Genomic DNA, 19,350 nt, shown 5'->3' on the forward strand with positions numbered 1-19,350 from the left:
AAGTCTGGGGAAACTGAAATCAGATTACAGATTATGTAAGAAGGGTAGCTGTTGAAGGTTTGTACAGATATTTTTTTAAAGTACATACTGAAAAAAATCTTGGTATGGAAAATTTCAGACTGAAGTGGACAGGATAATGTAATGAAACCTCAGTATACATAACCCAACTTCAACAGTGATCAACATTCTGTTTGTACAGAGCCTTTAAATTTCTAGGTACTTTTTATATCTATTGTCACATTTGATTAATAGTAGCTTTTACTTTGAGCTCAATTCTGCTGTATCTACTGTGTTTCCCCGAAAAGAAGGCCTAACCGGAAAATAAGCCCTAGCATGATTTTTTTAGGATGACATCCCCTGAACAGAAGCCCTAATGCGCCTTAATATCAGAGCACAACTTAATATGAGAGCTGGTCTTATTTTCGGGGAAACACGGTAGGTACTAGCAAGGAAGATTGTATTCATTCATTTTACGTGAAAATTTCTTTGGGTTTTAGTTGACCACTTGCTCTGTTGAATCAAAAGTGTGACATGACTACTTTAAAAACACATCTGATGCTGTTTTAGATAGTAATACTGAAATTTAGTGTTCAGATCAAGGAGCTTAGTGTTTTTACTCTATTCTGTGTTATCCAACTACTTGAGGAGTATCACGTTCAGTTCTAGGCAACAAATTTTCAGGTAAACTAAAGCACCTGTGTAGAAGGTTGACCAGAACAGAGAAATTGTTCAGTCAGGAATGGTCGAAGAACTGGGAATGTTAAATTTTTAGAAGACCAGATAACACTTTTCAAATACTGAAATGTTGTTTTGGAAGGAGTAAATTTATTCCCTTAAACTGTAGAATCCACAATTAGGAATATTTAGTAAACGTTCTCAGTGGTCAGGTTTCAGCCCAGTATTAAAAACAACCTTGTAACAGTGAGAGCTGTGGAGAGGAATGGAGTGGAGGGGGCAGCTTCATGAGAGGACGCACTTCCTTTCCATTGCTGAGAATGTTCAGGGATCCGTGGCAAAACTAATTTCTGAATTAGGTGGATGTTTGCACTGAATTAATTACCCGTGAGTCTTCCACGTTGAGAATTCTGGGAAGTGGGACTCATATTGGGCTTGGAAGGCTGGGTGGATTTGGATAAGTAGATGTGGAGTGAAAGGAGTAGTCAGTTCAGGAGAGAATAAGCACAAAGAAAAGTCTAAATTTGGAGTTGGCTTAATACTATCGCCCAGCAACTTCTCATGGGAACTAACATTGCTTATACTGTTTCTTTTCCGCTTTCATCTCCATTAAATCCTTTTTAGAAAAATAAGAACTAACCAGGTTTTTTTTTTTTTTTACCCCATTAAATCATAACTTCCAGGACATCCCTTCTGTCTTCACTGAGGTCAAGGCCAAATGGCTATCCACCTCAGAGATTAAGATCACAAGTGGGAGACATACGTAGATGTTGGGGTCTTGATGTCATTCCTTTCTATCTTCTTTAGGATCTTGTACTGTTGTTTTTATCTTATATCTTCAACCCTTTAAAACCCTTAAAAAGAGTTTTAAAGACTTTTCTTTTAGCTACTATCTACAAATCGGTTTGAGTCTCCCCTGGTCAGAAACTCAAGAGAGATTTTCTCCTTTCCACCATGTTTTAGTAATTGAAAGTCCTTATCTTTACTTCCTTTCCACCCACCCTTGTTGTCAAGTATCTGCCCCCAGGACTTCACAGAAATTATTTGATCACCCAACACCAAATCCTTCAATACCTTTCTCTTGCCTACCAAATTAAAATTTTCTCAGATTCCTTAGTTTAAGATTCAAAGTATTTTGTAACTTGTGCCCGAATTACTAGTCCAGCTTTATCTTTCATGATTCCATTGCTTGTATCCTGTGTTTCAACCAAAGACCAAACATGTATTCTCCAAATAAATCCTCTATCTTTGCTTATTGCTGGCCTACCTGTTACCCTTACCCTCTTCCTTCTGATAATAGCGTCCTCAGCTCCAGTGCTGAGTCCCTTAGGAAGTTTTCTATGGTTCCTTTTAACTCAATGTGATCTCTCTGCCCTTTAAGATCCAGCATAGCACTTTGCTTACGTTTTCCTTGTGAGGGGTGTGTGCATGTGTGTTATTTGTCCTTTTTTTCCCCTGTTTGATTTTAAAGTGACTGATTTCTGGAAGTATTTTGTCTTGTTCCCACCGTTATGCCTCATATTTTACTAGGTTCTCAATATTGAGAAGAATGAGAGATTTTTTTCTTAGGTCAGGAATTCTCAAATATTTTGAGTACGATGCATGCCTTGCTGTATTGCGCTTCACTTTATTATGCCTCACAGATGTTGCTCTTTTTACAAATTGAAGGCAAGATCTTCCACCAGCAAAAAGATTACAACTTGTTTTATTAACGATGCTTGCTTTCTTGTTGTGGTCTAGAACCAAACCTGCAATATCTCTGAAGTAAGCCTAAATAGGACTACTAAAGATTCTTTTTTTCAGAGCACTTCTTGCAGAGGTCAAGCAATATTAAGAACAATATTACTAGCAGATACTAGATACTTATTAATAAAGAATAAGACTATGTTATGTGTATGCAGTAAAAAAATCTTAAGCTTATATGTATCTTGTCATTAGAAAGTATGCTCCATGAGCGCTAGGACTTTGTTTTGTCCCCTTTCGTATCTCTGGGAGCTAGAACAATGCCTGGCACATAGTTGGTGCTAGGTACATATTTGTTGAACAAGTCAGTAAATACACGTACTTACACTGGAAAAAAATCAAAGCACAAAGTATAAATACTTGATAAATTATAGTTGTTTCTGAATTTTTGTAGTATTTGCTTTTTTATTCTTAATTTGGCAAGTAACAAAGGATTGAGAAAAGTTAAAATTCATGGGTAGAATTTTCCTAATTTTTTTCTTTCTTTTTATGTTTTTTTGAAAATTAGTGCAATTTGCCCAAAATGTACACAGTTGTTGGACAGTTAAGAATTCTTGTGTTAAATTATATAGTCCTCATTGGGTATTTTATTGAAGCTCTTATGCCTCTTGCTCTAATTCTCTGCACCTTCTTAGTTACTATTTACTAGTAGATGCATTCAGTCATTCCACTGATACTTACCGAGCCCCTGATAGGCTGGAGAAAGAGATCCAGAGGTCTAATCCTGTTAACCACTATTAAATTGTTGGCTGGTAACCATTGAATTTGCTGATAATGGTTTATAGTTAGAGGCCTTGCCCTTTAGTGAGAGACTCTTCAAGACAACTTAAAGAAATGCAGCTGGGGTTGCTATTTTACCATAGAGGAGCTTGACCAATTTCCCTCTGAAATCATACAGTGTCCATTCTACCCACTCACACTGTTAGAGTGGGATAGTATGGAGGGCTTGATTCTCTGGGAGGTGTAGAGTCAGGGAATGATGCAGGACAAGCTGATGGATGAATTAAAATATATCTGTGTGTGTTTTCTTTCCACCTAGATGCTAGGCACCTCCAGAGTAGGGGTCCTTGTGCCTTTCTCATGTTTCCCTCGTTCTCTACACATTCATTAAATGCATGCTGAATGAGTGGTGAGCTCCCCCCTTTTCTTCCGCCTCCTTTCCCCCCCACTCCGGTTCAAGCCGTTGTTTCTCAGTCTGGTTGTGTGGGACCCAGCTCCCTGGCCCATGCTGATACTATGAGCTTTGCGCTACCCCTAGCTGAGGCAGTCAATCGCAGTCAGCATCTCACTCCTCAGACTGCCTGCCGGCCCTCATTCCGGCCACCGGCGGCTCACAGCGGCACTCAGCAGCACTTAGCAGCTCACACCAACCTCCGGCTGTTCAAGGCAGCCCAGCTCCAGGGAGCACTGTTGTTCACAATCTTAGCTGTAGAGGGCGCAGCTCACTGGCCCATGTGGGAATCGAACCGGCGACCTCGGCGTTAGGAGCACAGCGCTCCACCCACCTGAACCACTGGGCCGGCCCACTGGTGAGCTTCTTAAATTATATTTTTGCAGGTTTTATTCAGGAATCCAGTAACTGTCACTCAACGTAGTTTCAACTTTCTGGCTAAATGACTTTTGTGCCAGTGATACCGGAGTCCTATAGCCATGTTCTTGCAGAGTTTGAGTCTCTGGATCCATTACTTTCAGCGCTGAGGCTGGACTCCAGTCGTCTAAAGGTGAGTTTCTTGATTCTTTTCATTTTCATGTTCATATATTTCTGTGCTCTTTGTTACATGTGCCCCCTGCCCTCTAGTTCTTTGTTTTATGGAATCTTGAGTATTCTTACCTGTGATAGTAATGCCTTACATAGAAGTAGCATGTTCATAGCTCTTTCTTGATTTACTTTTTGAGCTATCACTTGAATTCTTTCCCATCCTTGGAAACCATGATATTGATTGCTGAATTTTTTTTTCATCTCATTAATCTTACTGTCTTCTCTTAGAAAGTATTTGATTGAAAATAAAATAGTATAAGTGAGTATACCCATTGCATTTTGAGCAATATGAACCACTGCTGTTATAATACGTTTATTCCAAAACAAGGAGTTTGATATACCCTTCATTATAGGGAACAAAGCAAAAGTCATTAATTAGCTCAGTGGGAAGAAGTAATGTGCTTCCTTTAAATCCTGAGTTCTTTTGATAAACTCAGGAATAACATAGTGAAGAACAAGTGACAAAATCAATTTCAAAATGATTTCATTCTTACACTTTTGCTCCCACCCCAAAGCACTATTCTAGCCTCTTAGCAAAGGGAGACTAGGAAGTACAAGGCAAATAATAGTAACTACAGTTATGAGGGTCGATATCAGGTAGACATTTTTTTTAGCTGCAAGTTACAGAATACCTTATCAATAATAGCTTAAGCGGTAAAGGTCTTTGGAACCTCATTGGAGGATAGTGTTTCTGGGTTTAGTGTAGTGGCCCAGTGATATCCCTGAGGACCCAGGCTCTCTTCCTTTCCTGTTTTACCGTCATCCATATATTGGCATTTAGTCAGAGTTGCAAGATAAGTGTCCTGGCTCCAATCTTGATGTCTCCATTGGCCTCTCAAGTAAGAAAAAGAGATCCAAGGACAAAGGCTTTCTTTTGTTTACACTGCCTTTTATCTGGGAAGGTAAAGCTTTCTAAGAAGCCCTAGCAGGCTTAGTCTTACTACTGGATTTGAGTCACATGGCTCCCCCTAGCTGCAAGAGAAACTGGGTAAGTGAATATTTAAGTTTTTCAGCTTCTATGGTGGAAGCAGCAAGGTTGAAGAGGGTGGGGACTGTCTTGTCAGCCAACCCACAATTTTTGCCCCAAAGTGTTGGGCACAACACGACTGCTGCTTTCTCTGGTGCAGAAGGAGAGGAATCAGCAGGCTGAGGGTCAGGGAGACGTAATAGTAGCGACCTTCATCTCTGTCCTCTGTGTCTCACTTGCTCTAAAAGCTATGGGTGTTTTGTGCTGTTAATATTACACAGACCAGGAATGATGTAAGAGAGCAAATGATTAAAGTCGTTGCTTTATCCCCTGGAGACTTACTTGATCTTCCATCGTGGTGGTCAGCATGGAAATGACGAAGCCAAATTACACAAAAGATGAATGGTCTAGTAACTAGTTGGCTTTTGCCCAGGAAAAATTATTTGTTTATATTATTAATTTTTTATTAGTTTCAGGTGCACAAAACAATGTACTAGTTAGACATTTATCATTTATGTCCCTCACACAGTAACAACCCCCTCTTCCCCCATCCATTACCTTTCTAACATTGCACACAGCCATTCAGTTTTAGGGAAGATTATTTAGACAGTTGAACCTGCTCAGCCATTTTGAGATTCAATTAAAACTGTAAAGCCAAAATGTTCTTCTGTAATTTTCACTGTACTAGAATGAGAGCAAAGATGCCATTATGTGGTGTCCAGCTGGAGGTGGGGTGGGGTGGGGTGGGGGACCTGGTGTACAGACTCTTGGTACTTACTGACAGTGGGTAGCTTATTTGAGCCAGAGACCGTGATCTCATGCTTGTCCATTTACATGTTTTTAGTGCACGAGCATAGCTGTGTCTCGGAAATGGTTGGCTTTGGGCACTTCAGGAGGAGGTCTCAATCTCATTCAAAAAGAAGGCTGGAAGCATAGACTTTTTCTTTCACACAAGGTAAGGTTAAGGGTAGCCCTGTTGTATCCCATTCAGAGTACCTTTCACAAGTGCAGATTTCTCCATTATAAATAATCATTTGGAATAAAAGAAGAATGTAAAGCTGGAGGTTTAACAGTAAAAAACTACCACTTTTGAGAAGCTGCCTGAAATTTTTCTTTTTGTGCTCTAGGAAGGTGCAATTTCTCAGGTTGCCTGTTGTTTACATGATGATGATTATGTTGCTGTAGCTACCAGGTGAGAAACTGTTTTAAAACTATCTGACCTTTGCCAAATGCGTTTTAAATTGACAAACGTAGTTTTGTGTTTGTTAGGGTGACCGGCCATCCCGATTTGCCTAGGACTGTCCCAGTTTTAGCACTGACAGCCCTGTGTCCTGGGAAACCTCTCGGTCCACAGCAAACCTGGATAGACAGTTAGGTCACCTTAGTGTTTGTGGAAAATGCTAATATGTGGCAATAACATTTCAATGGCCTTAAAAGAGAAAGGTAACAGATAATTTAGAACATCTAAGTTCTGTTATACTGGATTGGTGAACTAATGGAAGGAAATCAATACCTTGACTTTATACTTCCTTTTTTTTGAAGAACAAGTTTTCATGTATATTGAATATAGTTGAAATTGTGCTGCAGTTAAATTGTACCTTTTTCACCATTGTCAAAAATTTGCCTCTGTGGCTCAATTCTTGCAGTCAAGGTCTTGTAGTTGTTTGGGAATTAAATCAAGAGCGTCGTGGGAAACCAGAACGAATTTGTGTGTCTTCAGAACACAAAGGCCGAAAAGTTACAGCTCTCTGTTGGGACACAACTATTCTTAGAGTTTTTGTAGGTGATCACCTGGGGAAAGTTTCTGCTGTCAAGCTCAACACTTCTAAGCAAGCTAAGGTGAGAACCAATCCTGTTCTTTGTGTATGTGGGTGAGATAAAAGGTGTTGTCTCACAGAATTTAAATTAAAGGACACAATTTTATCTACTGTCTTTCTTGGGGGGACCTATCTAGAGCCCAGAATATTAATTTTGAGGAGACTTATTTGTATGTGGTACATACAGCTGCCTTGTCTAGCTTGATACTGTTGCAAAATGGCTTCTGTGAGCTAGCTTCAGCAATGTACACTTTGTTATCGTACTCCATAATTTACTTGTATGGCTCACTTTAATAAAGCATTTTTTAATATTAGTCAAGAAAGAAAAGATGCCTATTTATTAGTTGTGTGAATAAAATGCCAAACATGGAAATGGCACCAATTGCCCAGGCTCCTATTTTTGCCAAAAGGTAGAAGAAACTCATGGGTCTAGGTCTATGTTCTCTGAGGATGGATGTAACTTACTGTGAATGGAATCTTAAAGGTACCTTCTGGATTGCGCTCAGCTGTTCAGGTTCCCAGGCTTCCCTCCAAGGTTATTGTTGAAATAGAAGGGTTGAGTCTCAGGTTACCCTAACAGAATGCTCCAGTCTGTCATGAAGCCAGCTCCATACTAGCCCTCTTCTCCAAGGCTATTACATGGAAGTGGGGAACTTGTCTCTCATTGGCTTATTTCTATATAGGATCCTGGCAGAAAAGAGATCTAACTATCACTGGCTAAATTATTTTAATTAACATATCAGAATATTCTTCTGGCTTGGTCATGATGACGCATTAAAGTTATCACTTGATTCCTTATATATTTTTGATCCAAAATATAGTTGGAACACTACACAGAGTATAGCCCTAATTTGTCTTTTTCCTAAAGGGAGAGGTACTGTCTACAGGTGAAAAATTCTCTTACATATTCTACAACTTCATCCTTTTCATTCTAACCTCTAAGATTAGATAATCACAAACAGAACCCAAAGAATTCTCTTCTGCAGTTGTGTACCAAATTATTTCACACAACTTTGATATCCTAACAGGCAAATTAAATTTTGGATTAAAAAATTTTATTTTGCTATCCAAGGTATTTTTATTTAAAAGGTAAAGAGAAGATTATGTGTATATGTAATGATCCACTTTTTTTCCTTGGCATGTCCTTTTTAGGCAGCTGCTACCTTTGTGATGTTTCCTGTTCAGACAATAACAACAGTTGACTCCTGTGTTGTCCAGTTAGACTATTTGGATGGAAGATTACTTATCTCTTCACTTACTCGATCCTTCTTGTGTGATACTGAGAGGTATATTGATCAACCATGACTCATAAGAAACACAGAATTTTAGAATGGAAGGGACTTAGAAATCATCTAGCCCAACCCCGTCACTTCATTTATACAGATATTAATAAGGACCCAGCTATATGCAAGCTGACGTTAGACGGTAGAGAAGAGATAGAGGAGCCTGTGGGTGATAGTGGGTGACTAAGGTAGATATTCGGTTAGCTCTGCATGAAGCATGGTCTGAGTGCCATGGGGGAAGGCCAGACAAAGGACTTTTCAATGTGGGGAATCAGGAAGTCTTTCTTGATTGAATTTGTTATTGTTTAAATTTATTGTGTATTTAATGGAATTTTACTGAAGGGTAAAATTGGATGAAGAATAAGAACTTTATGTAGTACATACAGCAGCCTGGTTCTAGTTAGATACTTGTATTCTGACAAGTTTTCTACTGAAATCTCAAGGGTGGAGTCAAAGGAGTGTATTCAAGGTAGCTGTGAAATACCAGAGCAGAACAGGAATCAGCTTGAAATGAATGTTATGTATTCATTTCCTCAGCCTTTCTCACTGCAAGGAAATTTTCACTGGCTTCCCCTTTACCGCCCCCATTCCTTAGGCCATTCCCTCTTTTAAAAATTTCTTGGGAGAATTTTGAACATACACGAAAGGAGAGTTGTACAGTGAACCCCTGTGAACCCACTAGCCAGTAGTTTTGATGAGGATATTTGGTAGGTGAAATTTGGAGGAAGAGGTGTAGGCGGGGATATTCTAGCAGGAAGAAATAGCTTTCAGGGGAGAAGTGAGAAACAACTAGTCATATTCCAGAACCTGCCAGTCTGGCTTGAGTAGGGGAGTTGTGGGAGATCCAGTTGGTAAATTGGCATCACACTGAGAGTGACAGCCTTAAATGTCATGCTAATTAAGTAGGTGGGTTCTCAGATCGATTTAGGAAAGCGTATTTATAGAAAATCAGAGTTTGGAAATTGATTGCCTTAGAACTATCCAGGCTTGGGAAGTCTTTATTTCCAGAGGTTCATGCATCTCAGAAAACTGCTATTCTAGAAAGCAGGAGACTGTTTATTCCAAAAGGTTTGAAGAAATGTATGTTGACTGTCAGGGATGAGGAGAAGGTGTACTTTGTTTTTATTTTCTTGGGATGAGAAAGGCACTTGGGAAGGAGGCCAATAATAGCAGGTGGCAGGTGTCTGATATCAGAGAATCTACCTGGATAGCAGAGAGACAAGGCGTTGAGGCACAAATGGTCAGTTTACATGGAATTAGTAGGAAGGATGATGTACTTGCTTCTGACTTATTTCAGACTATAGATGAAGTTACACTTATGGAACTGGAGGTCATCTAGTGTCACCCTTTCATTTTTGTAGATTAGAAAGCTTAGGCCTGGTGAGTGAGAAAGCTTGCTTGACATCACACAGCTGGGAAGAGGCAGGCGAGACTAGAACCTTTATGTCTTGATTCTGTGCCTTTCCTGTTACCTCAGTTACCTCTACTATATCCTTTGACATTAGACCTTTGGTCATTAACTCCACCCTTGAGGTTGTGCTAAAATATTTGTTAGTTTTACAGAGTTCTTAACTATTCTTCATCTGTAGGTTTTCAAGTTTACCAGATAGTCCAGTTCAGAAATTTGGCTGGAATTCTAACACAGTGATCAGAACACTGAACTGAATTAACACCTTATTGGGGTTGTTTGAGGGTCTAGTGAAGGGGTATATATGACTTTTTAAAATTAAGAGCTAAATAAGTGGAGGTTTATTTTTCCCTCTGCAATAGAGTTGCTAATCATTATTTATCCATTTCACAGAGCTGTCACTATAGTTGGTTATGAAAACAACACAATGTGCTGCTAAAATAACATGTTTTAGAAGTGCCCACTTTCTGTAAGCTAGAATTCAGTTTTGGGGGACATGGATAATATAATAATTTTAAAAGGTTGTTTATTTTTATTTGTGTCAACCTATATTCCCTCCCAATAAACACCCTTTTTTTTTTTTTAACTGAGACTCCTAATAACTAACCGAAGTGATAGCTATGGATTTGCTTCTTTTGCTAGCCACTGTCCACTTTCGGTCAGTATTGTTAATGAAAAAGGTGGATCCCTGGAGGGACTAGAACAAACAGAAACAAACAACTATGATATAGTGGAGAAAACACTGGGTAATGGAGCCTGGCCTATGATTTCATGTTCTGGTTCTGCCACTTTTTAACCTTGCTAAATGTCAGTTTCCCCTTCCGGAATGAAGAGGTAGTTGTCAGGATTAATGAAGATAATGTATATGAAATAATTGTCCTTGTGCCTGTCACATGTTGTTTGAAAATGTAGAAAACAAGATTAATGATCATTCAAGTGAATTGACTGTCCACTCAGCAAACATTTATTGCACCCCCTGGATCCTTAGCACTACATTAAGCATCGCAGAGAATATAAAATAAGCAAGAAATATATTTTATTTTCCAAATAAGGAACATAAGTCATAAAACCATAACTTGCTGGTTCTCCCATTTCAAAGCACTTTCATATCTGTGTTCTTGTAGTAAAGCTGATGTTCTATTTTATTCCTGAAGTGAATTAGCACAGGGGTGTTTATTGAATTAGATAAGGTCACATGGTAAATTCACACTTGAGAGCATGTTCGATTGTTCTCCATTAAGAGTTTGCGTATATAGAGCACTATGTATTGGGTGCCTTCTGGGGCCAGATGCTGTGCTCTATACTGGGAATTCAACTAAAGAGTCAGCAATGGCCTATGTCATGAAGATAGTCATAATCTACTGTTTAAGTGGGCACAGTTGCCCTATGTAATGTGGTAAGTGCTAGGAAAACATAGCATGAGAAGCATGTAACTCAGCTTATGGGAAATCTCAGAGGAAGAATGATGGAGCTAAGTCATGAACAAGAAGTAAAGGAGTTTGTTTTTTTTCTTTTTTGAGTAAAGGCGTTTTTAGGAAGAGACAGCCTCATCATTACACCTTCCATGTTCCCAGGCAGTGTGCTATCAATGTAGCTCATGTAATCATAAGGGAACAGAATGTTCCAGAAGGACTTAGCATTTTGAGGAAAGAGGAAGAAGTTTGTTGGGTGTTTGTGGTAGGGGAGTGGCTTGGAGACAGGGTCAGAGGGGTAGATCAGTGGTTTCCATGGAGTGGCCAAAGAACACGGTGATTTGGGAAGCAATCAGTAGGAGTGACAGATGTAGGAAATGGTTTGGTAGCACTCATTTTTTAGTTTTGAAAGGGGCCTTCACATGAATTCTGCGCCTCGCATTCTGTGGATAATAAACTGATGTGAAGTGATTTCCTACCTGTCACACAAATAGTGAATGGCAAATCAGAGCTGGATCCGTTTTGCCCTTTCCATTCTGTTCTTTCTAGTACGCTGCTCCTATAATAGAGGACATCGTGGGTGGGGTTATTGTGGCCACACTGATTGGTAGTGCCATTGTTTTTGACCTTTTTGTAGGTAACCATGCTTCCTCTTCCTTTCTGGGTGTTAGAGAAAAATTTTGGAAAATTGGAAACAAGGAAAGAGATGGAGAATATGGAGCTTGCTTCTTCCCTGGAAGGTGTTCTGCAGGCCAGCAACCCCTAATATACTGTGCTCGCCCTGGCTCTAGGGTGTGGGAAGTGAACTTTGATGGGGAAGTTCTAAGTACACACCAGTTTAAGAAACTCCTCTCATCGCCACCTCTCCCTGTGATTACTCTAAGGTAATGATTCATATGGCGGGTAAGGGAATAGTTGAGGAACTTACATGGAGGGGTTGGATTGAAACCTCTGATACTCTATATGCGTTAAAGATTTGATTATACCTCTTAAGAGTGAAGTAGGATTTTTATTAAAACATTGAGAAAAACCAAAAAGTCTGTCATTAATTATCTTTCATATAACTTAAGGCAAATTGAATAAGGGCAGATGCAGTTAGGCTTTTGGGTTTGTTTTGGAGGCAAACGTTTTCCTATCCAGGGAAAAGGATACTTCCATGTTGTGATTAAATCATTAACAGACGTACTTGTTTCCTAGATCAGAACCGCAGTATGATCATACAGTGGGATCCTCCCAGTCTTTGTCTTTCCCCAAACTCTTGCATCTTAGGTAAGTTTCTCCCTTTGATTCTTAAGAAAAAGAAAAAGAACACCGTTCTTTTGTTTCCCATTCAGGGGCAGTTAGCTTTCTAAGGTTGTTTTTATACTAAATTATTTTTTGAAAATTAGGACATGACTGTGTTATGTGAAGTGTTCTGTATATAAAAATGAAATGATCATAGAAGTATGCTTTGACCTACACCAATTGGGTAGTTTTTGTTATTTTTTAACTTTTATTTATTTAAGTGTGTTTTTCCAGGACCCATTAGCTCCAAGTCAAGTAGTTGTTTCAATCTAGTTGTGGAGGGCGCAGCTCAGAGTGGCCCATGTGGGGATCGAACTGGCAACCTTGTTGTTAAGAGCACTGCGCTCTAACCAACTGAGCTAACCGGCCGCCCCCCAATTGGGCAGTTTTTAATTATCAGGAAACTTCCGACAATTCAAGCTAAGAGCTATTGGTATTCATTTGTTTATAACCTCCGCTACCAAGTCAAGTCGTTTTTTTCTTTTTTCTTTTTCAATCTAGTTGTGGAGCACACAGCTCAGTGGCCCATGTGGGAATCTAACTGGCGACCTGGGTGTTATGAGCACTGTTCTAACCAACTGAGTCAACCGGCCACCCCTTACCACAATTTATAATTACATATTCATGCAACATTTATGCCTGTCTTTCTCCGACACAGCAGACTGTGAGGGCTCCATGTCTGTTTTGTTCACTATTCTCAGTGCCTGGCATATATAGACACTTAATAAATATATGTGGAGATAAGCTATTTAAAGCTCCCTTTACAGTTCCTGCCATAGCAAGCAGAGCCCATCATGATCGGCTCTGCCTACTCCTCGGCATCAGCAATAATTAAGGCACTTTGAAGCCTTTGCTGACTTCTCTAGTGTGTTTAGGTCAGACACTTAGCCTGTTGTCACACCTTGTTTGTTCCTTCATCACCTCCCCTATTTCACTATACTGTGACTATCCATGGCAGCACCAGGTTGTCAGCTCCTTTACTATGGACACAGTGCGAGGCATACAGAGGCTCTCCCATACAGTGAAATTCAACAAAGATTGTTTGAAAAACCATGAGTAGGAGGACTTCCTGTTTCTGTTTGTTTTTTCCCTCCTGTGCACTTTTGTCTTGTGGTGACCTTGACTGTTACACCCACAAATACGATAAGGAAGTAAACTTATATACTTTGTTTCCCCTTGGGTACACTGGGATCACTTGACTTTGACTTTTTAAACTGGGATCTTTGACTTTTTAAACAATGCTGTTACGTTTGTGTCCCAGTCTGTTTATTATCAGGGAAGGGATGAGGAGGGGGATGAAAGATGTATAAATTACAAAGTATAAACTCTTACCTCTCCCCCACTCCCAATCTAACCTAGGTTGCTATTTCTAAGGAATCTTACCAAGCTGAATATCAAGTTCAGTATCAAAATCATGATCCTGTATCTCTTTACTCAGGGATCCTCTGGCCTCTCATTTTTCTCTTTTGGCTCCTGAAGGCAGGCTTACAGTTTTACTTGCTTTGGACTTGGATTCTGACCATTTCTTCCATCTGTGTGACAAAGATTACTTCCCTATAAAGGCAGCGATCTGGTCTTACGTTGACAACAGGTTCAATATTTGTGTGAGGATGCAATTCCTGCTAAATATCACTCTTACTTTCATAGCCACATGGTACTATTTGTAGTCCTCTTGGGGTCATAAAGAAAAAAAAAGGTCACTATCTCAAGATGATAATTTGTTGGACAAATGTTGTTTATTTCTATAGAAAGTTTAACAAGAATGAGAAATAAGAGTTGTGACAGTGCATTTCATGCTTAAGGGCTACGTGAGCAGGTTGACAAGAGAGAGGTGGAGAGCAGGAGGACGAGCGAGGCTGGGCCCTGTCAGAGAAGGATTTCAGCGGGGAGTACAACTTCTACGCATCCTTGAGAGGGGGCTGGAATGAGGACATTATACATTGGGGGGTGCCCTGATGAGGGGCAAGAAGCAGAGAGTACCAGTGGTATGGAAAAAACAGTAGCAGCCTTGAGAGAGCAATGAGATGCATGAACAAAGGAGTAGAGAAGATGAGCAGAGATGGAGTGAATCAGAGCACCGGAAAGGAAAGCGGACCAAGAAACGGCAGTGTCCTGGAGTCCAGGAAGCTGGGGTTCGGGAGGGAAGGAACAGCCAGCTCGGTTTGGCCCCTGCTTGGGGATCAAGAAGGGAAATGAGGAAGGGATATTGGGTTTGGTAGTTAGGAAATCGATGGCTTTTTGAGAATGCAGTTAAATGGAATAATCAGGATTTCAGGTAACAGTGGGTGGCTCTGAGGATAAATGAGGGAAGAAGTAGATTTTGTGAGGCAAGGATTTTGTCTAGGTCTTGGAACCAGACGGTCCTGAGTATAAATTCTGACTCTTTTGCATTCATGCTGAATGGCCTTGGGTATATTTTTTCATGTCTCTGAGCTTCAGATTTAAAAAAAAAAAATTAAATAGGGATAGCACATCTATCTGATGAGTTGCTACAAGGTTAGGTAATATAGTCTTTTTTTTTTTTTTTTTTTTTAAGATTTTATTGGAGAAGGGCAACAGGACTTTATTGGTGAACAGTGTTTTTTCCAAGTCAAGTTGTCATTTTAATCGTAGTTGTGGAGGGCACAGCTCAGCTCCAGGTCCAGTTGTCATTGTTAGTTGCAGGGGCCACAGCCCACCATCCCTTGCAGGAGTCGAGAACTCGAACTGGTAACCTTGTGGTCCAGAGGACACGCTCCAACCAACTGAGCCATCTGGGAGCTCAGCGGCAGCTCAGCTCAAGGTGCTGTGTTCAATGTTAGTTGCAGAGGATGGAGCCCACCATCCCTTGTGGGAGTGGAGAACTCGAACTGGCAACCTTGTAGTTGAGAGCCCACTGGCCCATGTGGGAATCGAACCGGCAGCCTTCAGAGTTAGGAGCACGGAGCTCTAACCATCTGAGCCACCGGGCCGGCCCCTCAGTCTTTGTTTTAAATGTGCCCCATCATACTACATATACTACATATGGGAAGTTTAGCAGCTTTAGCAAACATTGGTTAAGATACCACCAGACTTTTCTTTTTCTAGAAGATATTTAATGTATACAGTATATCCAAGTATTTCCTACTACCAGCCTTTTCTTTTTCTATAAAGTATTTAGTGTATATACCTGAATTTTTTGTAATTTGGCATATATTCTGCTATTTTTTTAGTGGATTATTATAGACAGAAAAGAGGTTTTAGGACTTGATTAACTAGATCACTGTTGTGGTTTTTTATAAAGGCTGATTTTCCTTTAATAGCTAATGTGAGGGTCTGAATTCAGGGAATTATGTCATAAACTTCTGTGTCTGAGCAAAGTTATTCTCTTGACTCCTTACATTTTTTCTCACAGTGAACATTGTGTGTTGACTTGGACAGAAAGAGGAATTTATATTTTCATTCCTCAGAATGTTCAAGTTCTTCTTTGGAGTGAAGTCAAAGGTAATTATATTTTTCTTCATTGCGTAATTTTTAATCTCATGCTTTTGAAAGAATTATTATAGGTGGATTCTCTTGTGTAAAAAATAGAAAAATAGAATGAGTTGACATTTTTTGTAAAGATTAACATCGTAGATATTTCCCATTGTAAGATACTCACAAGCATACATTTGTTAATTTGTGTTATTTTTCATGCCTTTTTAACTTTTAAGTACAGTTTTGTTTATTCTTAAGTATTAATAACCACTGCTAAGGATTGAATGGGTTAATTTTCTTCCTCTCCTTATCTTGAACTTTTACCCCTGTTAGAAGTCTTGTTTTAACTCCTGTTTTGTGTCTCAATAGTCTGGGGTTCAAAAAGTCCTTGTGAGAACAGTAGCCATTGTAGATAGCTGAGACAGAAAAATCAATCTGTATTCTTTTTTAAAAAGGTTATTTCTTTTTTTCAGTTACAGTTGACATTCAGTATTATTTTATACTAGTTTCAGGTGGATAGCATAGTGGTTAGACTTTTATATAATTTATGCAGTGATTCCCCCTGATTAATTAAGTCTAGTACCCACCTGGCTCTATACATAGTTATTGCAACATTATTGACTGTATTGTCTGTGCTGTAATCTCTATTCTTTTGATTAAAACCAGAAATGGAAGAAATCTAGCATTGCAGTTCGGAGAGTGTGTCTTGACTTTTGCATCATTTTCTACGTTGTAAAAACATAAAAAGAAAGAAATCATTACTTACCAATCTGATCAACATTGATTTTTTTGTGGGCTAAGTACCCTAAGGGAGTCCCATGAAAACTAGTTTGTTTGTGACATACATTGTTTAAGTTTAAGGTTGTACAGTATTGATTTGAGACATTTATATATTGCAGTAAGATTATAACCTTTTGTGATGAGAACATTTAAGTCTAATCTCTTAACAGCTATGAAACATATAATACAGCATTGCTGACTGTAATCATAATGCTGTGCATTAGATGTCTAGAATTTATGCATTTTCTAACTGCGTGTGTGTGCCCTCTGACCAGCATCTCCCCAGTTCCCCACACCCCCAGTCCTTGGAAACCACCACTCTACTCTGTTTCTGCGAGTTTGACTTTTTAAGTGATATAACAATCTAGTGTAAGTGATATAAAAACTAGTTTTTAAAGCCCTTGTAAAAACTAGTTTTTAAAGCCCTTGTATGATGTTCTACCTTTAAGTCATTCATGATCTATTTTTCCATGAACTGTTTGTTGATTCAAATATTATGTTGAAATCCATTCATTGACATCAGATTGTAACTCTGAACTGTTACAGCCTGTCTTCTAATGTAGAGTGCCCTCTTTTCAAGTCCCAATTCCTTTTCACAGAAAATATCATTTTAAACATAGGATTTTAGATGAGAGATGTGTTTCTTTCTCTGTATCTTTTATTATTGTTCTTTGTAGAATGGTGTCTAAAATATGATTTCTTCACTGAAATGCAAGTATAAAAATAGAGATGAAATTTAATTCAGCCAAACCTATATAAAAAGTGAATTTGTTAGAATAATTTCAGCCCTTGAAAAAAACGGAAAAGGAATATTTGGTTAAAAATCCTGTGTGTGTTCACCCCTGTGTTTTTTGTAGATATTCAGGATGTGGCAGTCTTCAAGAATGAGCTGTTCTGTTTGCACCAAAATGGGAAAATCTCACATCTTTCCCTTGTATCTGTGGAACGCTGTGTGGAACGCCTGCTAAGGAGAGGCCTGTGGACCCTGGCTGCTCACACTTTATGTCTTTTCCAAAATTCTGTCATTGCCAGCAGAGTGAGTCAGAAAGCTTGCATGTTCATTGGGGTTGTTAAAACCATCCTAGCTTGCAAGGTTGTGCTACAAAGTTGCTTGGCTTTTATTAGCCCTTTCTATGTGACCTACAGATAAAGCAGCTGTAAATTCCCAAAGGAAGCATGAAAATCTAGGGGTGGGTGGAGGGTAAGAAAAAGGGTATACTTTCCATTAAAAAAAAAAATGTATCAGGTTTATCTGCAAATTTATTTGAATTTCAGGCCTTGTTTTAAGGAGGATAATTGTGCATAAAACTCCTAATTAACTTCTTAATTGCTAAGATAATTCTCATTAAGTCTTTCACTAGATTGTTAAGCCTTTTAAAGGCACTTCTGAGGTTTTATGTTCTGTGTTAAGGCTCTTTCAATATATTGGCTATTTGAGTATAGACTTAGATGCAAATAGGCTATTCTATTGAGTTTCTACATCCTTTTATTAGGGAAGAAAATCTTTGACTGTAGATAAATTGGAGCATTTGAAATCACAGCTGGATCTCACAACCTCTAGTGATCTGATTTCTCAACTGGAAGAATTGATCTTAAAATTTGAACCTTTGGATTCAGCTTGTAGCAGTAGAAGAAGCTCCATTTCATCACATGTAGGTATTCTCATTTTTAAGAGAATTTTACTGTATGGTAAGATTTTTCTACCTTAGGTTGTACTTACTCACCTGTAGGATCCCCAGACGTCTCTTCCTTTCCCTATAGTAGATTTGGGGGATTTCTTTAAAGATTAAAAACTTGGTCAAGGGGGGCTTTCTTTCATCTGTTGAATGGCCCTATGAAGCCTCCATTTCGGTGTGTCTCGGAGCCACATTTTGTTTTGTCATTGTTTATTATGTTCTGTTCGCAAATATACCTCCTATGACCTGCAGGACAAGTTAAGTTGCTCCTAATATGTGATTTCAGCTCCTTCATGCTAATTTGAGTTGCAGTGCAGCTCAGGATTCTCTCTTAATTCCCATTCTCACTGGCAGACAAGCTAGAGAAATGGCAGCGTGATGCCACTAGCGCATGAGAGTGACTTAGCTGCCAGGAGCCGAGACCTTGATCACCAGTTTGTCCTAATAAACCATAATTATCATTATTGACTTGCTACTTTTACTGTTGGTTTTTCTCTTAAAAAGCTATATTGTGTTATAAAGGAAAGTTTTACTTCGATTATTTTGGAATTCTTTTTATTTTTAGGAAAGTTTCAGCATCTTGGACTCTGGTATTTATCGTATCATTAGTAGTAGAAGAGGCAGTCAGTCAGATGGAGACTCTTGTTCCCTTCACAGCCAGACCCTCTCAGAAGATGAGAGACTTAAAGAATTCACATCACATCCAGAAGACGACCAACCTGATCAGTGTTGCAGCTCACACGGAAATGAAGGTAATAAGTGCATCTTATGTTGATTGCAGATGTGAAGCAGTATTTTCTGTGAATTCTGTTTGCCAGAATTATCTCGTGTATAGAATTTTCTATAAGGTGTTAATAATTTTTATGTTGATAGACTTTCCATCCAGACCTACAGATCTGCTTACCCTCATGTTTAGGATAGCATTGGTAAAGTACCTAGTTTTACTCATGTGTCAAAATGCTGGAAAGTTTAAGAAAGGAGGTCATTAACCAAAAAGAGTGGGACAATTTATTCTGACTAACCAAATTATTTTCCATCAGGAATGAAAACATTCCTACAGTTTGGGGGCCATGGCCTTCCCTTTTGATGTTCGAGCCTTCCTGTGACTGAA

The 19,350-nt window shown here is 39.1% G+C and overlaps 1 protein-coding gene across 8 annotated transcripts in view; it reads left to right on the plus strand.

The window, feature by feature from the left end:
• The window catches only part of HPS5 (HPS5 biogenesis of lysosomal organelles complex 2 subunit 2), a 37,485-nt gene that overhangs the window by 1,326 nt on the left and 16,809 nt on the right, over positions 1 to 19,350 (plus strand). For 4 of the 8 annotated variants that reach the window (XR_013994146.1, XM_081062063.1, XM_081062064.1 and 1 more), the window contains exons 2-12: positions 3,976 to 4,139; positions 5,989 to 6,099; positions 6,272 to 6,336; positions 6,791 to 6,983; positions 8,114 to 8,247; positions 11,736 to 11,948; positions 12,262 to 12,333; positions 15,722 to 15,810; positions 17,421 to 17,599; positions 18,057 to 18,215; positions 18,805 to 18,991. Coding sequence is in view for 7 of the 8 variants with exons in the window: in XM_081062063.1 (XP_080918189.1) it covers positions 4,032 to 4,139; positions 5,989 to 6,099; positions 6,272 to 6,336; positions 6,791 to 6,983; positions 8,114 to 8,247; positions 11,736 to 11,948; positions 12,262 to 12,333; positions 15,722 to 15,810; positions 17,421 to 17,599; positions 18,057 to 18,215; positions 18,805 to 18,991 (1,510 nt within the window). In the remaining variant the exon portion in view is untranslated. Of the gene's footprint in view, positions 1 to 3,975; positions 4,140 to 5,988; positions 6,100 to 6,271; positions 6,337 to 6,790; positions 6,984 to 8,113; positions 8,248 to 11,701; positions 11,949 to 12,261; positions 12,334 to 15,721; positions 15,811 to 17,420; positions 17,600 to 18,056; positions 18,216 to 18,804; positions 18,992 to 19,350 lie in introns of all 8 variants that reach the window. The other 4 variants (XM_081062068.1, XM_081062067.1, XM_081062069.1 and 1 more) reach the window with 3 other exon arrangements.

The sequence above is a fragment of the Rhinolophus hipposideros genome, assembly GCF_964194185.1.
Source record: "Rhinolophus hipposideros genome assembly, chromosome: 10".
In the NCBI taxonomy this organism is placed as follows: domain Eukaryota; kingdom Metazoa; phylum Chordata; class Mammalia; order Chiroptera; family Rhinolophidae; genus Rhinolophus; species Rhinolophus hipposideros.